At 37.5% G+C, this 20,042-nt stretch overlaps 4 protein-coding genes across 6 annotated transcripts; all 4 read left to right on the forward strand.

Moving 5' to 3' along the window:
* The first annotated feature begins 1,005 nt into the window (after positions 1 to 1,005).
* On the forward strand, positions 1,006 to 4,415 carry LOC121771044 (allantoate deiminase 2-like). The gene is made up of 12 exons (XM_042167840.1): positions 1,006 to 1,228; positions 1,880 to 1,950; positions 2,169 to 2,272; positions 2,342 to 2,426; positions 2,540 to 2,656; positions 2,787 to 2,896; positions 2,969 to 3,074; positions 3,157 to 3,243; positions 3,387 to 3,629; positions 3,715 to 3,840; positions 3,920 to 4,081; positions 4,174 to 4,415. The coding sequence occupies exons 1-12, from the start codon at positions 1,147 to 1,149 to the stop codon at positions 4,294 to 4,296; spliced, it is 1,416 nt and encodes a 471-aa protein (XP_042023774.1). The 5' UTR covers positions 1,006 to 1,146; the 3' UTR covers positions 4,297 to 4,415.
* Positions 4,416 to 5,756: 1,341 nt separating this feature from the next.
* On the forward strand, positions 5,757 to 8,722 carry LOC121769769 (phosphoribosylaminoimidazole-succinocarboxamide synthase, chloroplastic-like). The gene is made up of 12 exons (XM_042166523.1): positions 5,757 to 6,132; positions 6,517 to 6,618; positions 6,728 to 6,857; positions 6,968 to 7,060; positions 7,141 to 7,229; positions 7,485 to 7,565; positions 7,679 to 7,768; positions 7,859 to 7,948; positions 8,090 to 8,140; positions 8,212 to 8,258; positions 8,344 to 8,401; positions 8,486 to 8,722. Exons 1-12 carry the CDS (start codon positions 5,809 to 5,811, stop codon positions 8,543 to 8,545), a joined length of 1,215 nt encoding a protein of 404 aa, XP_042022457.1. The 5' UTR covers positions 5,757 to 5,808; the 3' UTR covers positions 8,546 to 8,722.
* Positions 8,723 to 9,229: 507 nt separating this feature from the next.
* LOC121772566 (protein SUPPRESSOR OF FRI 4-like) lies at positions 9,230 to 13,344 on the forward strand. 3 transcript variants are annotated; one of them, XR_006044358.1, is made up of 7 exons: positions 9,230 to 9,607; positions 9,882 to 9,982; positions 10,622 to 10,736; positions 11,226 to 11,647; positions 11,929 to 12,083; positions 12,184 to 12,859; positions 12,963 to 13,344. XR_006044358.1 is itself a non-coding variant. In XM_042169712.1 (7 exons), the coding sequence occupies exons 1-7, from the start codon at positions 9,411 to 9,413 to the stop codon at positions 13,032 to 13,034; spliced, it is 1,116 nt and encodes a 371-aa protein (XP_042025646.1). In that variant the 5' UTR covers positions 9,231 to 9,410; the 3' UTR covers positions 13,035 to 13,344. The 3 variants fall into 3 exon arrangements, 2 of the variants coding, with proteins under 2 accessions (XP_042025645.1, XP_042025646.1); XM_042169712.1 differs by having other exon boundaries at positions 9,231 to 9,607; positions 12,184 to 12,237; XM_042169711.1 differs by having other exon boundaries at positions 12,184 to 13,344.
* A 2,514-nt stretch (positions 13,345 to 15,858) lies between these two features.
* Positions 15,859 to 17,420, forward strand: LOC121770979 (protein UNUSUAL FLORAL ORGANS-like). Its single transcript, XM_042167767.1, has one exon. The coding sequence runs from the start codon at positions 16,009 to 16,011 to the stop codon at positions 17,287 to 17,289; it is 1,281 nt and encodes a 426-aa protein (XP_042023701.1). The 5' UTR covers positions 15,859 to 16,008; the 3' UTR covers positions 17,290 to 17,420.
* The last annotated feature ends 2,622 nt before the right edge of the window (positions 17,421 to 20,042 follow it).

Genomic DNA, 20,042 nt, shown 5'->3' on the forward strand with positions numbered 1-20,042 from the left:
ATACAAATCCTACAAAGCTGGCAAGACTAAAATAACAAATAACAAAACAAAAATACAATAACCAACTAGAGCATCTCCAATAGCGGTGAGCGCACCGGCTCGCCGATTTTTGGCACTCGCCGGTCCGCTCGCCGAACTATTACAGCCGGCGAGCGCCAAATCAGCGAGAAAATCAGCGAGAGCACACCGATTCCCGAGCGCTCACCGATCGGCTGGCCGCTATTGCAGGCTCCCGATCGGCGAGCAAAAATTTTAATTTTTTTTATTTAATGTTTTTTTGTGAAACTCATTCTTCATTGTTTCTCTTTTATAGAGACATCCCGTTTCTCTTTTGTAGAGACATCCTTGAATGTTTTATGTTCCACTTTCGATGTGTGACAAAATCATTATTGGTTGTTTCTCTTTTATAGGGACATCCTTGAATGTTTTATGTTCCACTTTCGATGTGAGACAAAATTATTCTTGGCTGTTTCTCTTTTATATAGACATCCTTGAATGTTTTATGTTCCACTTTCGATGTGGGACAAACTTATTCTTGGTTGTTTCTCTTTTATATAGACATCCTTGAATGTTTTATGTTTCACTTTCGATGTGGGACAAACTCATTAATAAGAATGTTGTAATGTTATTTTAATTTTAATGAAGTGTGTTTTTTTAATTAATGTATTTTTTTAAATTTTAATATTATTATTGAATTTTCCCGTGTCGTAAATTTAATTCCGTATTTTGTGTGATTGTCAATTATTTGTTTTATATAATTTTGAGTGATGTGGCTAGGTTATTGCTGTGTTATTTGCTTGTCCTGATGATGTGACATGAGGATTTTTAGTGCTGATGATGTGACAGAAGTAGTTTGTCGTTAGGCTATGGCTGAGCTATGGCGAGGCTATTCTTATTTGTGGATGCCCTGAAACGAAAATAAATAAACTAAATGCGAATTTTTAGGTAAATATTATTTTAATAAATTAAGAGTAAAGAAATGGGGGGGCTGAGTATCAGCCGGTGGGTCCAACAGAGACACACAGTCACGAGGCAGGGACGAAGCAGCCACAATCGATGGCCGCCATGACCTCACAATTCTACCACCTTTATATTTAGATTCAATCCATTTCCGAGATTCAACTTTCTGCTTCTGCGTCTATTTCAATGGCGCCGATTCCGCATCTCTCCGTTTCTATTTCCTCTCTCTTCCTGCTTTTACTAACTGCCTGCACAAACGGATTTTCTGGTAATCATTTTTGCTTCTTCTCTCTTCTGATTTACAATCAACAACTTACCGCAGAAACTAGTACGAGTTATGGTGATTTAATTGGACTGTGTGAATTGGTAGCTTGTTGATTTGTTTAGATTTTTAATTAAATGTTTGGTGAATCGGAGCATTTGAGATTTTGGAGTTGGATAGCTGGAGTAATATATTTATACAAGAGCTCGACTGTTTCACTTTGGTATAATAATTTTATTACCTTTTCTGGAGAATTTTGACTAGGTAGAAATATATATTTAATTCTTTTCACTGCCGTTCTATTTATCATGCTTGTTCTTGAGCTTGATGAAGTCAAGAAATCTCAGTTGTTATGAATAATATATTGTAGATATGTAGAATTAATTTTTGTCCCTCCTCCTGTTTTATTCGGAACAATAGATAATTTCGTGTTATTATTTAAGGCTGAGGTCATTTTCAGATAAGTAGTACTACTATTATTAATTTAAATTGTTTCAATATGGTGAACTTGAATTTCAGTTCTTTAACAATCAAATTAATTATGGATGCAATTCAGTTGCACTTAATAATCTGACTTTAGAGTGTTGCTATTGTAGTGAAGTTGCAGTTATTTGAGACATATTGGATCATCATGTATTTTATATGTTGAATTTGCAGAAGAGAAGAACCTTTTGCATTCGGAAATACTAAAGGATGAGGCAGTGGCAAGACTCTTTGAGCTTGGAAAGGTACAAATTTGAGCTCTCTTATATGAGCAGTTGAAAATGAATGTTCATGGACGAAAAAAGTTAAATCGTGATATAATATGTTATTCTTTTCGTTTATCTCTGCTCAGCGAATTGTCTCCTGAGTTAGTTGCAGGATTTGGGTCTCTTTCAGTCTATAAGAGTGTGTATTTGAATATGGAATATATTAACGGAGTAGCTTATCAATTTTGGCCTTGTAGGTGAGTGACTCGAAAGATTTTCTTGAGAGGACTTTCCAGTCTGCAGCTTCTGTAAGAGCAGGAAACCTTATCAGGAGATGGATGGAGGATGCGGGATTGCAGACGTAAGCAGTCAGAAACCTTCTTGTTCTGTTTTCGTGATGTCTCTTGACCTTTGTATTTCTTTTATCTAGGTGGGTGGACCAAATGGGGAATGTGCATGGTCGCCATGAAGGGCTAAATCCAAGAGAGAAAGCTCTGTTAATCGGCTCTCATTTGGTAAAGCGACCATTCACTTGACACTCTTTGATAAAATATAATTTGATGAATGTAAGAGTTATTTTCAATCTTTGAAAAATATTGAGTGGAGTAGATTGCTTTATCTCATGTAGGATACGGTTATTGATGCTGGAATGTTCGATGGAGCCCTGGGAATCATTACTGCATTGTCTGCATTGAAAGTGTTGAAAATCAGAGGAATGCTTGGAAGCCTAAAACGCCCGGTGGAGGTAACAAGATTTATATTGGATTGGAACTTCTGAGCATCAAGACTGTTACTAGTATACATAGAGAGCTGTTGTTTTACAGTGTGAGGATTGTGTCCTGAGTGTTCATTGTTTTTAATCATTACGTTTTCAGGTTATTGCGTTTAGTGACGAGGAAGGAGTTAGGTTTCAGTCTACCTTCTTAGGAAGTGCAGTCATTGCTGGTGTATTACCCGTTTCAACGCTGCATGTGCACGATAAAAGGTTGGTATCACTAGCTGAAGAAGTTAGTTTCGTAGAATCTCACAGTTGTCTGACCATATATGACACTTTCAGTGGTGTGACAGTGCAAGGCGCTTTGAGAAGGAACGCCATTGATATCTCTGAGGATAATCTCTTGCAACTCAAATACGACCCAGAATCTGTCTACGGTTATGTTGAGGTATACAATCAAATCAAGCGGTTTTCGAGAGTTTATCATTGGTAGAGCTATACATTAACATGATACATCTTCTGCTTTGTAGGTTCATATTGAACAAGGACCTGTTCTTGAGAACGTCGGCCTTCCTCTGGGTTTGGTGAAAGGCATTGCAGGACAGACACGGTTGAAGGTAACGTAGCTATTATAGAAACACGTTCCTCTGATAGATTGACATAGTTATTCTTACTCTATATCCTTCTTTATCTATGTAGTTAAGATAAAATGAAATCCTTTCATCCCAGAGAATTGAAGGAAACTGTTGATGATTTGCAGGTGACAGTGAAAGGTACACAAGGGCATGCTGGCACGGTCCCTATGAAAATGAGACGAGATCCTATGTCTGGAGCTGCTGGGCTGATTGTATTGCTCGAGAGTCTCTGTAATGAACCCGAGAGTTATCTATCATACGATAGTCAGTGTGCAGCATCAACAGCACAATCACTAGCAGGGTCTCTCGTTTGTACTGTAGGTGAAATTTCAACCTGGCCAAGTGCAAGCAACGTGATTCCCGGCCAGGCAAGTCGTCAAGGACCTGAAACTCTGTTTCTACTGCTACTGCTATAGATGTGAGCTTAAATCAGTTTTTATTCATTCAAGACAGGTGACCTTCACAGTTGACATACGCGCGATGGATGATCTAGGAAGAGAAGCAGTCATATACGAGTTTTCGAGTAGAATTCACCAAATATGTGACAAGCGTTCGCTTCTGTGTCTCATTGAACGAAAGGTGTGATTTCTTTGCCTCTGAATCGTTCTTGTATTCTAGAAGCAATTCTGTAGCTCATTCGGGGGTTCCATCATTTCAGCACGATGCTGATGCAGTGGCGTGCGACGCTGAGCTGAGCTCGATGCTCAAGTCCGCAGCCTATGCTGCTGTCAGGCCATTGGGTGGCGACGAGCCAGACAACTTGCCCGTGTTGATGAGCGGAGCAGGGCATGATGCTATGGCCATGTCTCATCTAACTAAGGTGTGATGATTTCTTAGTTATATAGTTATACTTTTTGAATATATGTTTGATTGCTTGTTTTGTCGTTTGACGATTTGGTGATTGTTTGGTAGGTTGCAATGTTGTTTGTGCGTTGCCGCGGCGGGGTTAGTCATTCTCCGGCGGAGCATGTGTTGGACGACGATGTTTGGGCTGCCGGAATGGCGCTCCTCGCATTTCTTGAGAGTCTTGTGTAAATAAGTAAAATTATTCATGTATTATTAGAATCTTTCAGATGTGATTAATTGCCAGTGGAAATGAAATGGTTAACGATAGTTAACTTCATAAAATGAAAATAAATAAAATTAAAAAATGGCCTAGTTAAATTATTAAATTTCAGCGATTTCACCGCATGTGTCATCAATAATACCAAAAGTTTCTCCCGCAAAATTGGATTCGACTAACTAAATTGTAACATGGATAAATGGTTGTCTTGTTAAATTAATGTATGCCTACGATTACGAAGAATATTCTTTGATGAATAAATATAAGAATTAGAATTAACTATTGTGCGTAATCATCTTTAAAAGATATCTAACATTTCTATAGGAGTATTAGATGATTATACATAATTCTAGAAAAAAAATTTAATTTTTCATCCATCAACTATAAATAGAAATATCCACTTACCATGGAAATATATTTATATATCTACATATATAAATAGAAATATCCGCCAAGTATAAATATAAGTGTATCAATATATCTAATATCCACTAACTAAAAATAAAATAATATATAAATTAAATTAATTAAAAGAATAAAATATTATATAAATTAAATTAATTAAAATAAATACTATATTTCAAAGTATATTGATATATAGACTATTTTTCATGAACATATTAAAATAAAAATATATTTTAAGAATAAATAAAGTATTCATTGAATGTTTATATAGGTCAATATTACTGATAAAACGAGAGAGTCAATATTACACAGATTTTAACAACTCAACAATTTAATTTTAAATTAATAGTTTTATCAAAGCTAAAATTCCAAATAGTTTGGGGTTATATAGTGTTAATTGTTATAATGACTATGGTTGTAGTAATATATAAGCTCCAAATAGTGTCAATTTTATTCTAATAATTCTAATGATTTGATGGTAATTGTACGGTTGTCCTCTAAATAGTGTTATAATTATTGCGATGGTAATAGTTTCATATAATCATTGCGATGGTTAGAGCCCCTATCCTTCAAATATTGTTTCTTTTTGACCCGTCACGGATTTTAAAAAATGTAATGAAAAGTGAGTTGAAAAAAGTTAGTGAAAAGTGGGTCATACTTTTATATATTAGTTTTATAATAAAATGTTAGTATGAATGAGTTAGTGGAATATGAGGTCCACTAAAAAAATGGTAAAAAATGAAATGAGGCAAATTTTGTGGCACGGACCGATATGAAAAAAATGGGACAAACTTATAAATTTTACTCTATTTTTTATGGTATATGCGCGTTCAAATGTCGAAGAAGGTATACCCACCGTGACTTTTAAAAACCAGACTAGATCTTATATCTCACATTTTCAATAGTATAAATGTAAATTACATAAAATCCCAATTTGAAAGGGGTAAGATCGAACATTGGGTTTTTATCAATCCAAGCCCATTACTATAGTCGCCGCTAAAAGTGAAAAGAAAAGAAGGAAAGGGGAAAATAAATTTATTTTCAAAAGCGCGCAAAAATTCATCGAGAGTGAAAAAACAATGGCTCAATCTAACTGCATAAATTCTCCGACAACTCTCGCCGGAAAGCTCTCTCTCAGAGCAAACTCTTCATCCGTTTCCTCAGGCTTTCTTAAAACATTCACCTCTAGCAAGTTTAATAGTAGAAAGTTTTGTACAATGAGAATTTCTGCGTCATCGTTGCCTTCTTCAGTTTCCGGCGGGCCCCCGAAATCGCTATTGTTGGACAGCAGTGAACGAAAGAACGAATTGATGGATGCTATCAAGAGCTCTCTTTCCAATTGTCTATCTGAAACTCATCTTGATTCTGCTGTTCCCGGTCTCCATTCCAAGACCAGAGGCAAGGTGCATTTTTTGCTTCTCTTCTCATTCTAACCTTTTGTTTTTATTGTCTAGAGATGAGTTTTTTCTGTATATTTTTTGGTTTTTGAGCGGATTGAGTGAGTAAGTGGCTATTCTTGTTCTTCAATTTTATTTTATGAAATCTCTAGCTGTGGAAATTGGCTAGTATTGGAATGGGTGTGGGGAAAATTTACTATTAGGGATTTGTCTAATTAGGTTAGGTTTAGTTTCTATGTTTGTAGCTCTCCAAATGTTGAATCTTTACATATATGATACATTGAGTTTTTGTGGATGCTTGATTATTTGATGAAGTATATTAGTTAAGTAGCTGAATGCTTTGGAGGAAGGATAGACTGTTGATTTGTTTATTTTTTGTTTTTTTTGAAGGTGAGGGATATATATGATGGAGGAGACTACCTTGTCCTTGTCACAACTGATAGGCAGAGTGCTTTTGACAGGGTTCTTGCTTCAATTCCCTTCAAGGGGCAGGTATTTATGCCCGCGTTTCGTGTTTGAGTTGATTCATCAGCAGCGAACTTGGATGAAATTGTGTTTTGATGTCGATGTTGATGGTGATGGTGCAATCTTGCTTCTTTAGGTACTGAATGAAACTAGTCTGTGGTGGTTTAACCAAACTCAGCACATTATCCCGAATGCAGTTGTGTCGTCTCCGGACAGGAATGTAACAATTGCAAAGAAATGTTCTGTTTTCCCTGTTGAATTTGTTGGTAAGCCTCTCTTGTTCTATCATCCACTGGCTGTTGCTTCGAAGGATTCTTAGCGAATTGCCGTGATTAGCTGTTGTTGGCTTTTGTAACGAACATTGATGCTGTCGCAGTCAGAGGTTATGTAACCGGAAGTACTGATACATCACTTTGGACTGTCTACCAAAAGGGTGTCCGAAACTATTGTGGGAATGCGCTTCCTGATGGTGAGAGGTCTGTAATTGTGTGAGAGTCCGACTCGTTCGAGTATCTTATTTACTCATAGGTATGCTCCTGTCTGCAACAGGGATGGTGAAAAACCAAAAGTTGGCAGCAAATATACTCACACCGACTACTAAAGCAGCAGATCATGATGTTCCCATAACACCCGAAGAGGTTTTGGATTCTTGACTTCTCTGATATTTTTCACCCATTTAATTATTCCCCCTCTTATTTTGATACATCTAACTACAAATGGTAGAGGGTTCAGTTCATTTGTTTGTGTCTTTTAATTATTTGATTTTTGTTCAAAAGCATTTTTCTGGTATTGATTGTGGAATTTCAGATAGACCTAGTAGCCTATTAGGCAAAAGATGGTCTGATTTTTTTACTAGTTCGATTGGTATGTAATTTAGATCAACTAGCCTGCAGATTATTCGGAGCGGATTGATGTCTGAATCCGACTATATTGAAGCCAGTAAAGCAGCACTAAGTCTGTTTGAGTATGGTCAGGTACTCGAGCATCCTTTATTCATCTTCTCTTTGTACTTGTGAACTCAAATCGTACCTCTTCGACAGTTTACACGTGTGTTTTGACATTTACTCGTACTGATTCATCATTGCAGCGCATTGCACGGGAGCACGGCCTGATTCTGGTGGATACTAAATACGAATTTGGTAAAGGATCTGATGGCGCAGTGCTCTTGATAGATGAGGTTCAGTAGAGATACATTGACACAAAGCTCAACTAGGTCGATTCAAGATGGCATTTTTAAAAATAATGTTTTATATTTCCAACTGTTTAGGTGCATACACCGGACTCGAGCAGGTATTGGATAGCCGATTCTTATGAAGACCGCTTTCATAAGGGTCTTGAACCTGAAAATATCGACAAGGTTTGTAATCGTTTGTTCATGTTTACACTCTGCTCACTCCATTGTTTGCCCGTGTTATATTTGCTCTCAAGTTTTCGAATTTCCCTTTCGCTGATGAATAATCCATCTACGCACTAAAATCCAAGTTCCTATATTTTGTAGGAATTTCTGAGGTTGTGGTTCAAAGACAATTGCAATCCTTACGAGGACGAGGTAAATCACATTAATACGATGCTACTGTATCTTCGCTGAGTTGAATCTAATACGTAAAGAGTGCTTCTTAGGTTTTACCCGAAGCACCCGAGGAGCTCATCTCTGAATTGTCTTGGCGGTATGTGAGTTTTGTGTAGTTGGAAATGAAGAACTTGCCGCATTCCCTCTCCCTCTTAACCCGAGTTTTACTCATTTCCTTGTAGGTATATCTTCTTGTATGAGACGATCACGAAATCGAAATTCGAACTGCCCTCGACTAAGGTAGATAGTATATGGAGCCATTTGCATCACCTTCCTACTGCTAAGAGTAGTAAAACCCAGTCTTTTTTTTTTGCTTGTGTGCAGGAACCTATACATGACAGAATAGCCTCGAATGTTTCTCACGCGCTCTCATCTCTTCCGTAGAAAACATCCGAATTTTCGTCCTCGTTCGGGGCTGTGAAACCGTCGGCGTTAAAGCTCTCTAATATGTCCTTGCCTATGAAGTCGAGAAAGCTGTGGTGTGTACTTTGCAGTTAGAATTTTGGTTAGAATTGTTTACGTTCATATTTTATTTTGAAAATCGAATATTTTGTTTTTCCCCTTTCCTTTTCAAAATGAGAATTAAATAAATAATTAGGAGAAAATTAATTTACTTGACAAAATAAAATAAAAGATTAAATGTGTTGATATTTGCAAATGATTCAATTATAATGTGACAACTTAATATAGAATACAATTCAACTATGTACAGATAGATCATTAACACAATTACCTCATAATTTTAATAATAAATGTTTAATTAATATTTTGCCACGAGCAAATATTTAGAGTGTAAGTATATCTATTTATTTGTTAAATACTAAAATCTGACCAAAAAGAAAATAATTACTATAAATAAAAACAATATAGAATTTGAATAACATAATATTTCCTCTCATAAAGAAAGGAGAGTGTTTGGCTATTTATTTATAAAATCTGATTACTCACGAAATAGTAGTATTACTAAAAACAATATCGAATTTGATAACATAATCAAAAGGAAAGGAGAGGGTTAGGTTAATAAAATTAATATTAATAAATAATTTACAATATAGTCGCTGCAGAAAAAATAAAGGCGCTGTGCTCATAGACGAAACGAGGTCAGGTTGAATTGAGATTCTGGGCGTTCACCACATTCAATTTCGAAAACCCTAACCCTAAAACACACCTAATTGATTGACTGTGAAATAGATTGAACTGGTTTGATAGTTGAAAGATCAGATCTTCTCTCGCTGCTTAATTTGACGGAATGGGGAAGAAGAAGAAGAGAGGGGCGGTGGATAAGGTGTGGTGCTACTACTGCGACAGGGAGTTTGAAGACGAGAAGATATTGGTGCAGCACCAGAAAGCCAAGCACTTCAAGTGCCATGTCTGCCACAAGAAGCTCTCCACCGCCGGCGGAATGGCCATCCATGTGCTCCAGGTTCACAAGGAACAAGTCACCAAGTCCGTCCCTCTCTCTTCTTCCTTAAATTGTTTAATTTTGTAGCTTATGTTTATCATCCGGACTGTTTTGATTCTGGAATATTCAATTTTTTATAACTATCCAAGAATCACCCTTATAAATAATCTTGAATATTTAGGATTTTATGAAACAGCTTATGAGCTATGTGTAGTTTTATGTTTTCATTGTGTGGCCATTGCTCTGGATTGCTTGTAAGGATTACACTACGTTGGTGGTTGATTTTTTTATTTATGATAAAATGTGTTGTTGTTCCAGAGTCCCTAATGCGAAACCTGGAAGAGAATCAACGGAGATTGAGATATATGGAATGCAAGGAATTCCAGCTGATGTCCTGGCTTCACATTATGGAGAGGAAGGTATTGTCTGCTATTCTGCTTCTCCCCGTAGCATCTTCTTTGCCTTGCAGCTCTAATGCCATCTGAGATTTTAATTTAATAGTATTATCTTTCTTTATCCCATGAAGATTTCTGAGCTTATGCCAAACAATTCGAATAGTACTTTTGAAATCAAGATGATATGTCTTTGGTCTGAATGCCCGTTCCCAGCTTTGTTTCATGTTGACTTCACCTTAGGGATGGAGTCAGACATCCATAGTATAGTTTGTTTAGTTTAGGTATGGAAAACCCAAAATGCCAGAGCTATTATTGTCAGTCTTTAATCAAATAGAAGCAAACCAACTTTCTCTTCTGGGAGATTTGTGTCTTAGGGTATGCTTTATGCTAGTGAGATGACAATTTTGGTCCGGTTTAGAAATCACACTCATAGGAAAACTGAAATTTAATAGCAGAACATAATGACCTGAACCTAATTGCACATCTCTAATGCTTTCAAGGTTGAAGTTGAAAACTCATTGCGAAATGTATCTTTCCATTATATTCAATTGTTTTAAAAACCTGTCTGCTATTTGAATGGTGATTCTGAATGTTCTGTCACTCTGTGGCTGTGGCTGTGGCTTATTGAATGCTAACATTTTGATATGTTCTTTTACTTAACAGATGATGAGAACCCTTCAAAAGCAGCTAAAATTGATCTACCAATCTCCCAAATAGGCGGTGGTGTGATACCTCGATCACTAGGGGTTGGATATCCTCCACAGCCTTTACCTCCGAAGTAAGTTCCTGTCTGTTTACTTGATTAATTCTTGCTAATAATAGGACATATAGCTTTATAATTTACTCAAAAATAGAAAAGGGTTGCCTGGACCTCCTTCATTCCTTTTTCCAAATAATGATATACCCTACTTGATTGATGTGAGATCTGAAACCTTGGATTCTGTTGAGTGGAGGACTGCTAATTTAGGGTTTACTTTCACATTCTCGAGTTTTCCTACTCTTTTTGAATTGATATCTTAAGTACCTAGGGCTTTTTTAATTTCCGCTGTGGCATCCCATATCCCACTTCCCCTTCAATAAGTGAGGTACACGGAATGATAGCCATAATATTAGATTCGTATATTACTATGTAACTTCAGCAACAATCTAGTTTAAGTACTAATAAAACTAGTAGTTTTTATAAAGTATACACACTCTAGAGTTCATGTTGTCACTCCATATTGGAGCAAGATGTATCTTGCCTGATTAACTTTTTTTGTCCTTTCAGTTACAATCCCAGAATACCTGGGCCACCTGGTAGTTGGCAAATTCCACCTCGTCCACAGCCTTGGTATCCTCAGCATCCAACTGTTTCGGTTCCACTCCCTGGGCAAGTGGGATTGCCTCAACAGCCTTTGTTTCCTGTGCACAATATTCAGACTCCTGTTCCATCTGCAGCAACCCCTGGGCTTCAACCAATATTACCAATCACTCCTCCGGGGATGCCTGCAACAGCACCTCCTGTTCCTGTTTCTCAACCTCTATTTCCTGTCGTTCCTAACAGTAATATACCTCCCCAGAGTTCCCCATTTTCTGCTCCTATACCTTCAATGAGCCTGCCTTTAAGTTCTTCCTCAGACATAAAGAGTGCAGAACCTCTCTTTGGTGGCACTTTGGCAACCAATCATTACGGAATTCCAGGAACCCCAGGTTAGTTCTACTCACTATTTTTTCCCAGTCTGTATTACTAGTTATAATTTGATAATATGTTTTCCTCTTTAAATCATATTTGGAAAATTTTTGTTGCTATATGATTACATACATTGTACTAGGCTGGAAAATTTTATCTCCTTGTAAGTATTTATTTATGGAATGACATGAAAACTCCTCATCTGTTTTGTAAACTGTTTATGTAGCTTTCTTGTTTCTTATCCATTTTGTGTATAGTTAAAGTAGTTTATCTGGATTCTCATGGTTATTATCTTCTTCAGCCATACCTCTTGCGAATTCACATTCCTATGCATCTGGTCCAAATACTGGAGGTCCGTCTATTGGGCCACCTCCAGTGATCGCAAATAAAGCCCCAGCTACACAACCCGCAACTAATGAGGTCTACTTAGTTTGGGATGACGAGGCTATGTCTATGGTATAGTTATTTATCTCTAATGTGAAATTTCTATAAATGATATTTCCTTGTAAATACCCCTGTTTATGAGTAGTTTTTGCATTTCTTCTAAACTTTTCAGGAGGAAAGAAGATTGTCCTTATTGAAGTATCAGGTGCATGACGAGAATAGCCAGGTAAGTCATCAACCTATAAAATTATATCTTCATTCTGTATATAGGATTGTGTTAGTCAAATATCCTGGTGGCTGGACTTATGCTGCCTGTGGTTTCCCAGTGCACATATTTACTCTTTTTTCGCATAGATAAAGGGTATTTCTATATGGCTTTAATTATATATCCAAATAAAGACGCATAAAACATCTTCGCAATATGGCTATGTATATTACTGCTTTCCAACCCCATTCATGTGATGGACTGTTTTTGTCGTTCTTGGCCACTGTCCCGCTTGGCAAGCAATCCTGCCGGTTTTGTGGTCAACGAAGGTTCAAGTCAAGTAGGTACTTTCAATTTCTTTGCTAATACTTAGTAATTCTGTTAGCATGCTGCAATCTTTCGAGGATCTCCCCACTAGCTCCCTGCAAGGCTAAGAACACAAGCGTGTATGTATTTACTATTTGGAAATAAATTTCAATTTTTGACTTCCACCTATGGTTGCCTGATAACTAAGTGTTGGGTTTGGGTGGAACAACCATTACCCAACATATTTTTTCCCTTACATGTCTTCAATCTTCATACACTATATTTTAGATCGAACGTGAATTCAGTGGGCCAGGGCAGCTCCTTTTGCGAAGTTTGTGTATGTTGACTACGAGCAAAGTTCTCTAATATATTGACTGATAATTGCAAGATTGGCTCCTTTTGGCTGGCCTAATACCAACTTTATTGGATGTTTGTTTCAGATGAGTTCAATTGCTGCAGCCATTGACAGAAGGATATCTGAGAGCAGGCTCGCTGGTCGGATGGCATTTTAGAGCATACAATTGATCGTTCTTAATTGGGATCAACAGCAGGAGGGGAACATTTCTCTATCGATCACAACACAACTTATTACTCCAGCCTCTAACTGGTGCTGCTTGATGCCATTCTTTCTATTTAAATGTTGTATCTTTAGGATATAGGTGTCAGGATAGCCCCTACTATAATTTAACAGATAATGGTCATTTTTTTCATTTTTTTTAGTTTTAATCATCTGGATTGATTTTTAGATTTAGAAGTTACAAACTAAGTCACTTGGCTTAAAGAGGTTAATGCAGTTTGAGAGTATTTATCTTTTTGACAAAAGGGCAAGCTGCCTTTCTCTACTGGTCGTTTATATATGAATAAATTTCCTAATTCATGGTCTGATGATGCAAATTCTGCTTTAAACTTTCTCGACTTAAATTAGCAAATTTAGTTTATTTTCTCCAACTAAAATGAATTTAACAGATTGCTAGAGATAATTATGAGGTAAAAAATCCCATTTTAAATTTCAATTGGATGATTGTAGAGAACAAGTGTGATTTGAGTTGGTGAAGCACCCCATTGTACCTTGGGTCATATAAAAAATCCCTAGCTTTAAAAATTATTTTTATGACCCCTAAACTCACGATTTAGGATTAGGACCACTGCTGTTAGATATGTGATCATACATTAGATCTTGTCTCCCAGTTTTAGTGCAAACCCCAAATTGTACCTTATGACATTCTTGTGCTCAGTGATTTACATGAAGTTGAAGGTAACTTGTATTTTACACAAGCATAATAACAATTTACTCAGTAATACCTTGTAGTTTAACAAGTAAACAATGTTAAAGATTCCATTAATACAATGTGTTAATGATGAGACCAGCAGGCAAAGAAGAGGGAGAGAGAAAGGGAGAGAAGTCAAAGCAGACATTAAAAGCAGCAACAGTGGGAAGTCTGGTGATACTAGGTTTTTTGTAGCCATGAAAAACAAACAAAAAGGGGGGTGGAGTGAGTGAGGCCACTGTTGGGGCAACTTGGGTTGATCATCTTCCTTGAAGCAGTCCCATTTTATCTAGTTTTGGGGGGCAAAGCTTTTTCCAAAAGGGGGATGGTTTCTTCATCAAAGCCATGCTTTTTCCATATTTGGAGAAAGGGTAGAGGCAATCATATTAATGAGATTGACACTAACTACACACTGGGACTGTGCGAAGACAATAAGTCTGACTTAGATTTTGCACTTTTGCATAAACCAACAAAAGCCAATTGATTTACAGAAAGAGAATATAACTACTCACTCGAAGGAGAAACTTGTCTTGTCTAGGTTAGTAGCTACTAGCATAGCCTACCCTTTCCCTATAGCTCCGCATCATATTCAAATTTCCTCTTTTTTTAAGGCTTTTTTTCAAACAATATAATCATTGTTGGATTAAGCCTCGTCACGTCACCGCGGAATGGATCGATCATCAAACGCGAGACGTGACGAGGGTGGGTGGAAGGGACGGGCGTCACCTAATGGAGTGAAAGTTGGCGGTCTATCACTAAAAATTATCTATGTATTCGATATGTTTTTGTTATCGTTTTAATGTAACCAGGCTTGCTAGTCTAGCGGTTTGCTCTCTCTTGAGTGAAGAAAAGGTGCTTCAGTGTGAGGTCATGAATAGTGAATGAAAAAAGATAGGTTATAAAATGACATGTGTTATGAATGATCTTACTTTTCCTCTAGATGGTGTATAGTAAATTATTGTATATATGACTTCTTTACCATTATTTATTAGTGTATTATTCTATTGTACATTTACTATATAAAGGTATGTAAAGACACAGCATATGGCAAAAAATTACTAGTAATAATCAATACAAAACCCTTATACAAACTTTATAAGTTTGGAAATTTGCACGTCTCCAAATTTCACTAGTTAAATAACTCTAAATATCTTCTTATGATGATTTTTTTAATGCAACCCATATTTTGAATATTTTTTATTACAGTATTTCTTTAGTTTTGATTTTTATTCGTCGATGAATTAGAAGTGGTTTGAAAATGGTCTGATATGCTGCAAGAAAATTATGGTGAGAGCTTTTCAATAGTACTCCCCCTGTCTCAAGGAAGATGACCTCTTCCTTGGGCGGCACGAGAATTTATGTAACTTTATTTTGTGTGTAAAGTGGAGAGAGGGAATAAAGTAGAGAGAAAGGTGTTTCCATTTTTAGTAACGAGTCATCTTGGTTAGGAGAAACCAAAAAGAAAAGTGAATCATCTTTAATGGGACGGAGGGAGTACCTTCGAATTTCCTAGCGGACTTTGATTAATCTAGTTATACTAGTAGTAAACAAACTTTCGACTCATCCTTGTTAAATTTCAAAACCACCAAAATTTGTGTATTTTTAAAACAAGTTTTTTGAGTTAGTTAAAAGTCAACTTGGCTATAGGTATTTACAGAAGATTAACAGATTATTATATAATATCCTTCTTTCATTTTGGATAACATATCAAATTAATCCAAAACGTAAAATACACACAAGTTTCACTTCATTAGTAGTGTAGCATGATAAGTCCATGAAAAAAAACCTAAATTTCAGAAATATTCATGAATATAAATTGCTGCTTAAATTTAGCTGCATGCTGCTCAACAACAGTATACAAAGCAAGCTCTAGCTCTTTGTTTTGTTCTGTTTTGTAATGAAGTGAATTTTCATTTATTTTGACTATGTTAGAAAAGATAGATAGCATTCATAACTTTCTGTGTGATCATGTCAGACCTCTGCCTCTCTTCCTCGGCATTCACACTGAAATGATAGATGCATCTTTCTGTGCCTTTTCCCTTTAATTTTTCCTCCACACACTCCCTATATATACATCTCATATCTATCTATGTAAGCATCTCCACTGTCATTTTCATTCTCTCAAATCCTTTCCACAAACTAACCCTAAACCCTGCCCTTACACACCAATCTCCCTTTGATTTCTACCTCCATTTAGCCCTAAATAAAAAATAAAAACATGGAGCCTTCCTCTTTCCCAAATCCAATCACCATTCCCTTTCCTTACCCTTTCCCATCCATTCCCACTTCCCCAATCTGCACCAACTCCCGCCCATGGATGAACTCCAGAATCTGGAGCCGGCTTCCGCAGCGCCTCGTTGATCGCATAGTCGCCTCCCTCCCGCCGCCGGCTTTTTTCAGAGCCCGCGCCGTCTGCAAGCGGTGGTACGGACTCATCTTCTCCACCGCCTTCATCGAGATTTATCTCCAGGTCTCCCCATCTAGACATTGGTTCATCTTTTTCAAGCAGCAAGGAATCAAAAACTGCATCTACAAAAACGCCGCCTCTGCCGCCGCCAGCGGAGGCGGCGGCGAGGCGTTTCTGTTTGATCCGGAAAACCTTAAATGGTACAGATTGGGGATTCCTATGGTTCCGGCGGGGGTTACGCCGGCGTCCGCCTCCGGCGGACTGGTTTGCTTCGTGTCGGAGGAATCCGGATCCAAGAGCATCGTCCTCTGCAATCCGGTGATGGGGAATTTAATCCAGCTGCCGTCGACGCTGCGGCCGCGCCTGTGCCCTAGCATCGGATTAACCATCACTAATTCCTCAATTGACCTAATTTTCGCCGGAGACGATCTGATCTCGCCCTACGCAGTTAAAAATCTGACGTCGGAGAGCTTCCACATCGACGGCGGCGGCTTCTACTCGATCTGGGGGACCACGGCGGCGCTGCCGCGCCTTTGCAGCCTGGAATCGGGGAGAATGATCCACGTGGCGGGGCGATTCTACTGCATGAACTACAGCCCCTTCAGCGTGCTAGCGTACGACGTCGTTTCGAACCAGTGGAGCAAGATCCAGGCTCCGATGCGGCGGTTCCTGCGGTCGCCGAGCCTGGTGGAGAGCCGGGGGAGGGCGGTGCTGGTGGCGGCGGTGGAGAAGAGCAAGCTGAATGTACCGAAAAGCCTGAGGCTGTGGGCGCTGCAGGAGTGCGGGGCGGCGTGGGTGGAGATTGAGCGGATGCCGCAGCAGCTGTATAATCAGTTCGTGGAGGTGGAGTGGGGGCGCGGGTTCGAAGCGGTGGCGCATGGGGACTACGTGGTGGTGGTGATCAAGGGGTCGGAGAGGGCGCTGCTGTTTGATTTTGGGGGGAAGAGGTGGTCGTGGATTTGTCCGTGCCCGTACGGGGGCGGGGGAGGGGAGGAGGAGCTGCGGGGGTTTGCGTACGAGCCGAGGCTGGCCGTGCCGATTACCGGGCTGCTGGAGCAGCTGACGCTGCCGTTTAACTCGTTTGCTGCATAGTTTAGTTAAACTAGGGTTTGAGTAGTATTATGTGTGTGTGTGTGTGTGTGTTTTTGTTTTTCCAAGAAATGGATTGCCTAAAGCAATCTTGTTTAGTTGTGATAGGTTATGTCCAATGTATTGTTGCCTAATCATCTCTCTCGTTTAATCGTACTAATAGGTTACGATATGTATGATGTATCTCTCGTTTAGTTGTACTAATAGGTTTGGATATGTATGTATTGTTGCCTAATCTTCTCTCTGGACAAAAGGAAAAAGGCATAATATCCTTTTAAATGGAGTAACAGTTGAATTCTCGCCTAATTATATAGAAATGGAGAAAAAGAAATGCTAGTTTTTTCAGTCACAAAATTTGAAAACAAAAATATAAATCATGAATTTTTTATTTTTTCAATTACCTTAGCTGTATCCAAAACTTGTTGGGTGATAAAACAACATCGCGCGTTAACACTTTTCTTAATAAGTCACCAAGTTGGATCAAATTAGAGTCTCATCTAATACTTTCCAAAAAAAATACTAGAACTGTAAAATACCTAGTCTGTTAATTTCGGTATATATAAAATAAGGTGTTAATATGAATCATTAAATTTAAGTATTTTAGGATAAATAATAGTAGTACTCCTAAAATAATTTTAACTAAGAAAGCAAAATAAAAATATGCAATTGGATACAAAAATAAAATACATGCAAACGAAATTCTCCCCAAAATAAAGTATTTTAGAATAAATAAAAATAACTAAAAATAGTTGATTTTAAATGAAAAGTAAAACAATAGTTGCGGATCCAGACAGTGAATCCCTTGGGGTCGGATTTATAATAAAAACTTTATCATAAACATAATATTCAAATATTTATTTAAAAATCATTAGTACTATGTTTTAAGTCAGTTATATTTAATTTCTTATAATATCCGTATATAAAACATCGACACAAAATTTTAGCACCAAATATCTTAATAGTAGTTTAATTATTCATCCATATTTACGTCTTTTATTTTGTTAATCCTATTATATCTCATTCCAAAATTGTAAAACCTGTCTATTTTTTTTAGAATGAGGTAATATATTAGCACAATAAGAGATAAAATATGGATTAATAAAATTAAAAATATGAAAAAGTGTTCCAAATTGGATTTGAATCAAGAATCTTTGCTTTATTATAAAACAACTTAATTACTAGTTTAATGATTCGTATATGACATAATTAAGTATTTTAAGATAAATAAAATATAAAAAATTTGATTTTACTAAGAAGCAAAATTAAAAAATAGTACTCTCCCTGGTATAAGTAAAACAATAAGTTCAATCTCGTATTTAAAGTGTTTGTTTCTGTATACATAAAATAAGGTATAATAAGGACTAACAAACTAAAATGTAATATGGATTAACAAAATAAAAAAAAAATCTGCCTACGCTTAGAACAACAATGGGCTTCGGTCAAAGAAGTTACAGGCCACATATCACTCTAGTTGTGGCTCAGAAGTTGCGCCAGATGCAGCTCTGGGAACGGTGGTGGACACCAAATTTTTCATCTAGCCTACCCTGAGTTCTATATGTGCATGGGGAGATAGGGATGAGCAATCCCACTCACTACTCAGTGTTTTTTGATGAGAACAACTTCACGTCCGTCAACCTTCAGAAGCTCATATACGATATGTGCTTCACCTTTGCGAGTAGCACACAAACTGCAGATAATAATTTGTGCCATGGCTGAGAAACACCATGGATACAAATACCTTAAAAATGGGTCTCTAAGCTGCGGTGCCTATGTTAATCATCCACACTCCAAGAAATCGGCCACTCCATCTATAGTTGTTGTCGTCTCCACAGTCGATTAGACTGCTATGAATTGATACGCTGCAAGAGACTCTCCTCAAGACTACCACGGAGAAGATTCTGGACTTCGTGCGAATTCAAGCACCATGCGAATTTCAAACATCGTGCGAGTTTCAAGTACCATGCGAATTTCAAGCACCGTGCGAATTTCAAGCACCGTGTGAGTCATTCTGACACAGAATGCTTTCGGTGTCGTAGTTGTTGACAGTGCGAGTCTTTATGACATAGAATGTTTTCGGTGTCGGAAGTGTCTACTGACAAGTGACAACACCCAAGTGACAAGTGCCCATTGTTCCACCCCTCCTACTATGCTCATCTCGTTGCTAGTAGGGAACAGCTGTACCAAGAGGTTGCAGCGGAGAAGGACCTACCACCCAGAACTATGCCGCACTTTGATCTGATGGACAACATGTTCTTCTTGTAGATCGTGGGATCTCATGGCCGTTGCTTCTGTGTTTTAAGTAGTACCAGTATTTAGTTTGGTGTCTGTGTGTTGTTGATGTCACGAGACTTCTTCATTTAATTATCTTATCTTTGAGATTTTCATCGAACTTTGGAACGCATGTTGCTTTCTAGTTACTTTTAAATCTAGGGAACTTGTTGCAATTAACTTGCCTAGGTAATGTTATTTTGCTAACTACAAATGGAAGGGGACAGCGAATGAATTAAAATGAATTCGTGTTTATTCCTTTTAGTAGACGAAGTACGTGACATAAAAGGAATACTAAGCTCATATCTCGTTTTAGAATCTATATACTTATCAAAACTAGGTTTTAACTTACATAAACAAATACAATTGAGCATGAACGACTATAACTAGTGTGTTGATTTCAAGTTACTATACACACAGTCTAAGAATCACAAAAGAAAAATAGAAGTTGTACAAATATACAAATGTTAGGCCTCTTTTCTCAAGCC

This window comes from Salvia splendens, chromosome 16 (genome assembly GCF_004379255.2).
Source record: "Salvia splendens isolate huo1 chromosome 16, SspV2, whole genome shotgun sequence".
Taxonomy (NCBI): Eukaryota; Viridiplantae; Streptophyta; class Magnoliopsida; order Lamiales; family Lamiaceae; genus Salvia; species Salvia splendens.

Excerpts from the sequence above, each read along its gene's own strand:
- LOC121771044 (XM_042167840.1), top strand. The coding sequence starts at position 1,147 with ATGGCGCCGATTCCGCATCTCTCCGTTTCTATTTCCTCTCTCTTCCTG. Across the intron at positions 1,229-1,879 it reads CTGCACAAACGGATTTTCTG|AAGAGAAGAACCTTTTGCAT; the intron begins GTAATCATTTTT and ends TTGAATTTGCAG. Across the intron at positions 3,841-3,919 it reads TGTGTCTCATTGAACGAAAG|CACGATGCTGATGCAGTGGC; the intron begins GTGTGATTTCTT and ends CCATCATTTCAG.
- LOC121769769 (XM_042166523.1), top strand. The coding sequence starts at position 5,809 with ATGGCTCAATCTAACTGCATAAATTCTCCGACAACTCTCGCCGGAAAG. Across the intron at positions 6,858-6,967 it reads TTTCCCTGTTGAATTTGTTG|TCAGAGGTTATGTAACCGGA; the intron begins GTAAGCCTCTCT and ends ATGCTGTCGCAG. Across the intron at positions 8,402-8,485 it reads TCGAACTGCCCTCGACTAAG|GAACCTATACATGACAGAAT; the intron begins GTAGATAGTATA and ends GCTTGTGTGCAG.
- LOC121772566 (XM_042169711.1), top strand. The coding sequence starts at position 9,411 with ATGGGGAAGAAGAAGAAGAGAGGGGCGGTGGATAAGGTGTGGTGCTAC. Across the intron at positions 11,648-11,928 it reads CGGAATTCCAGGAACCCCAG|CCATACCTCTTGCGAATTCA; the intron begins GTTAGTTCTACT and ends TATCTTCTTCAG. Across the intron at positions 12,084-12,183 it reads ATGACGAGGCTATGTCTATG|GAGGAAAGAAGATTGTCCTT; the intron begins GTATAGTTATTT and ends TAAACTTTTCAG.
- LOC121770979 (XM_042167767.1), top strand. The coding sequence starts at position 16,009 with ATGGAGCCTTCCTCTTTCCCAAATCCAATCACCATTCCCTTTCCTTAC.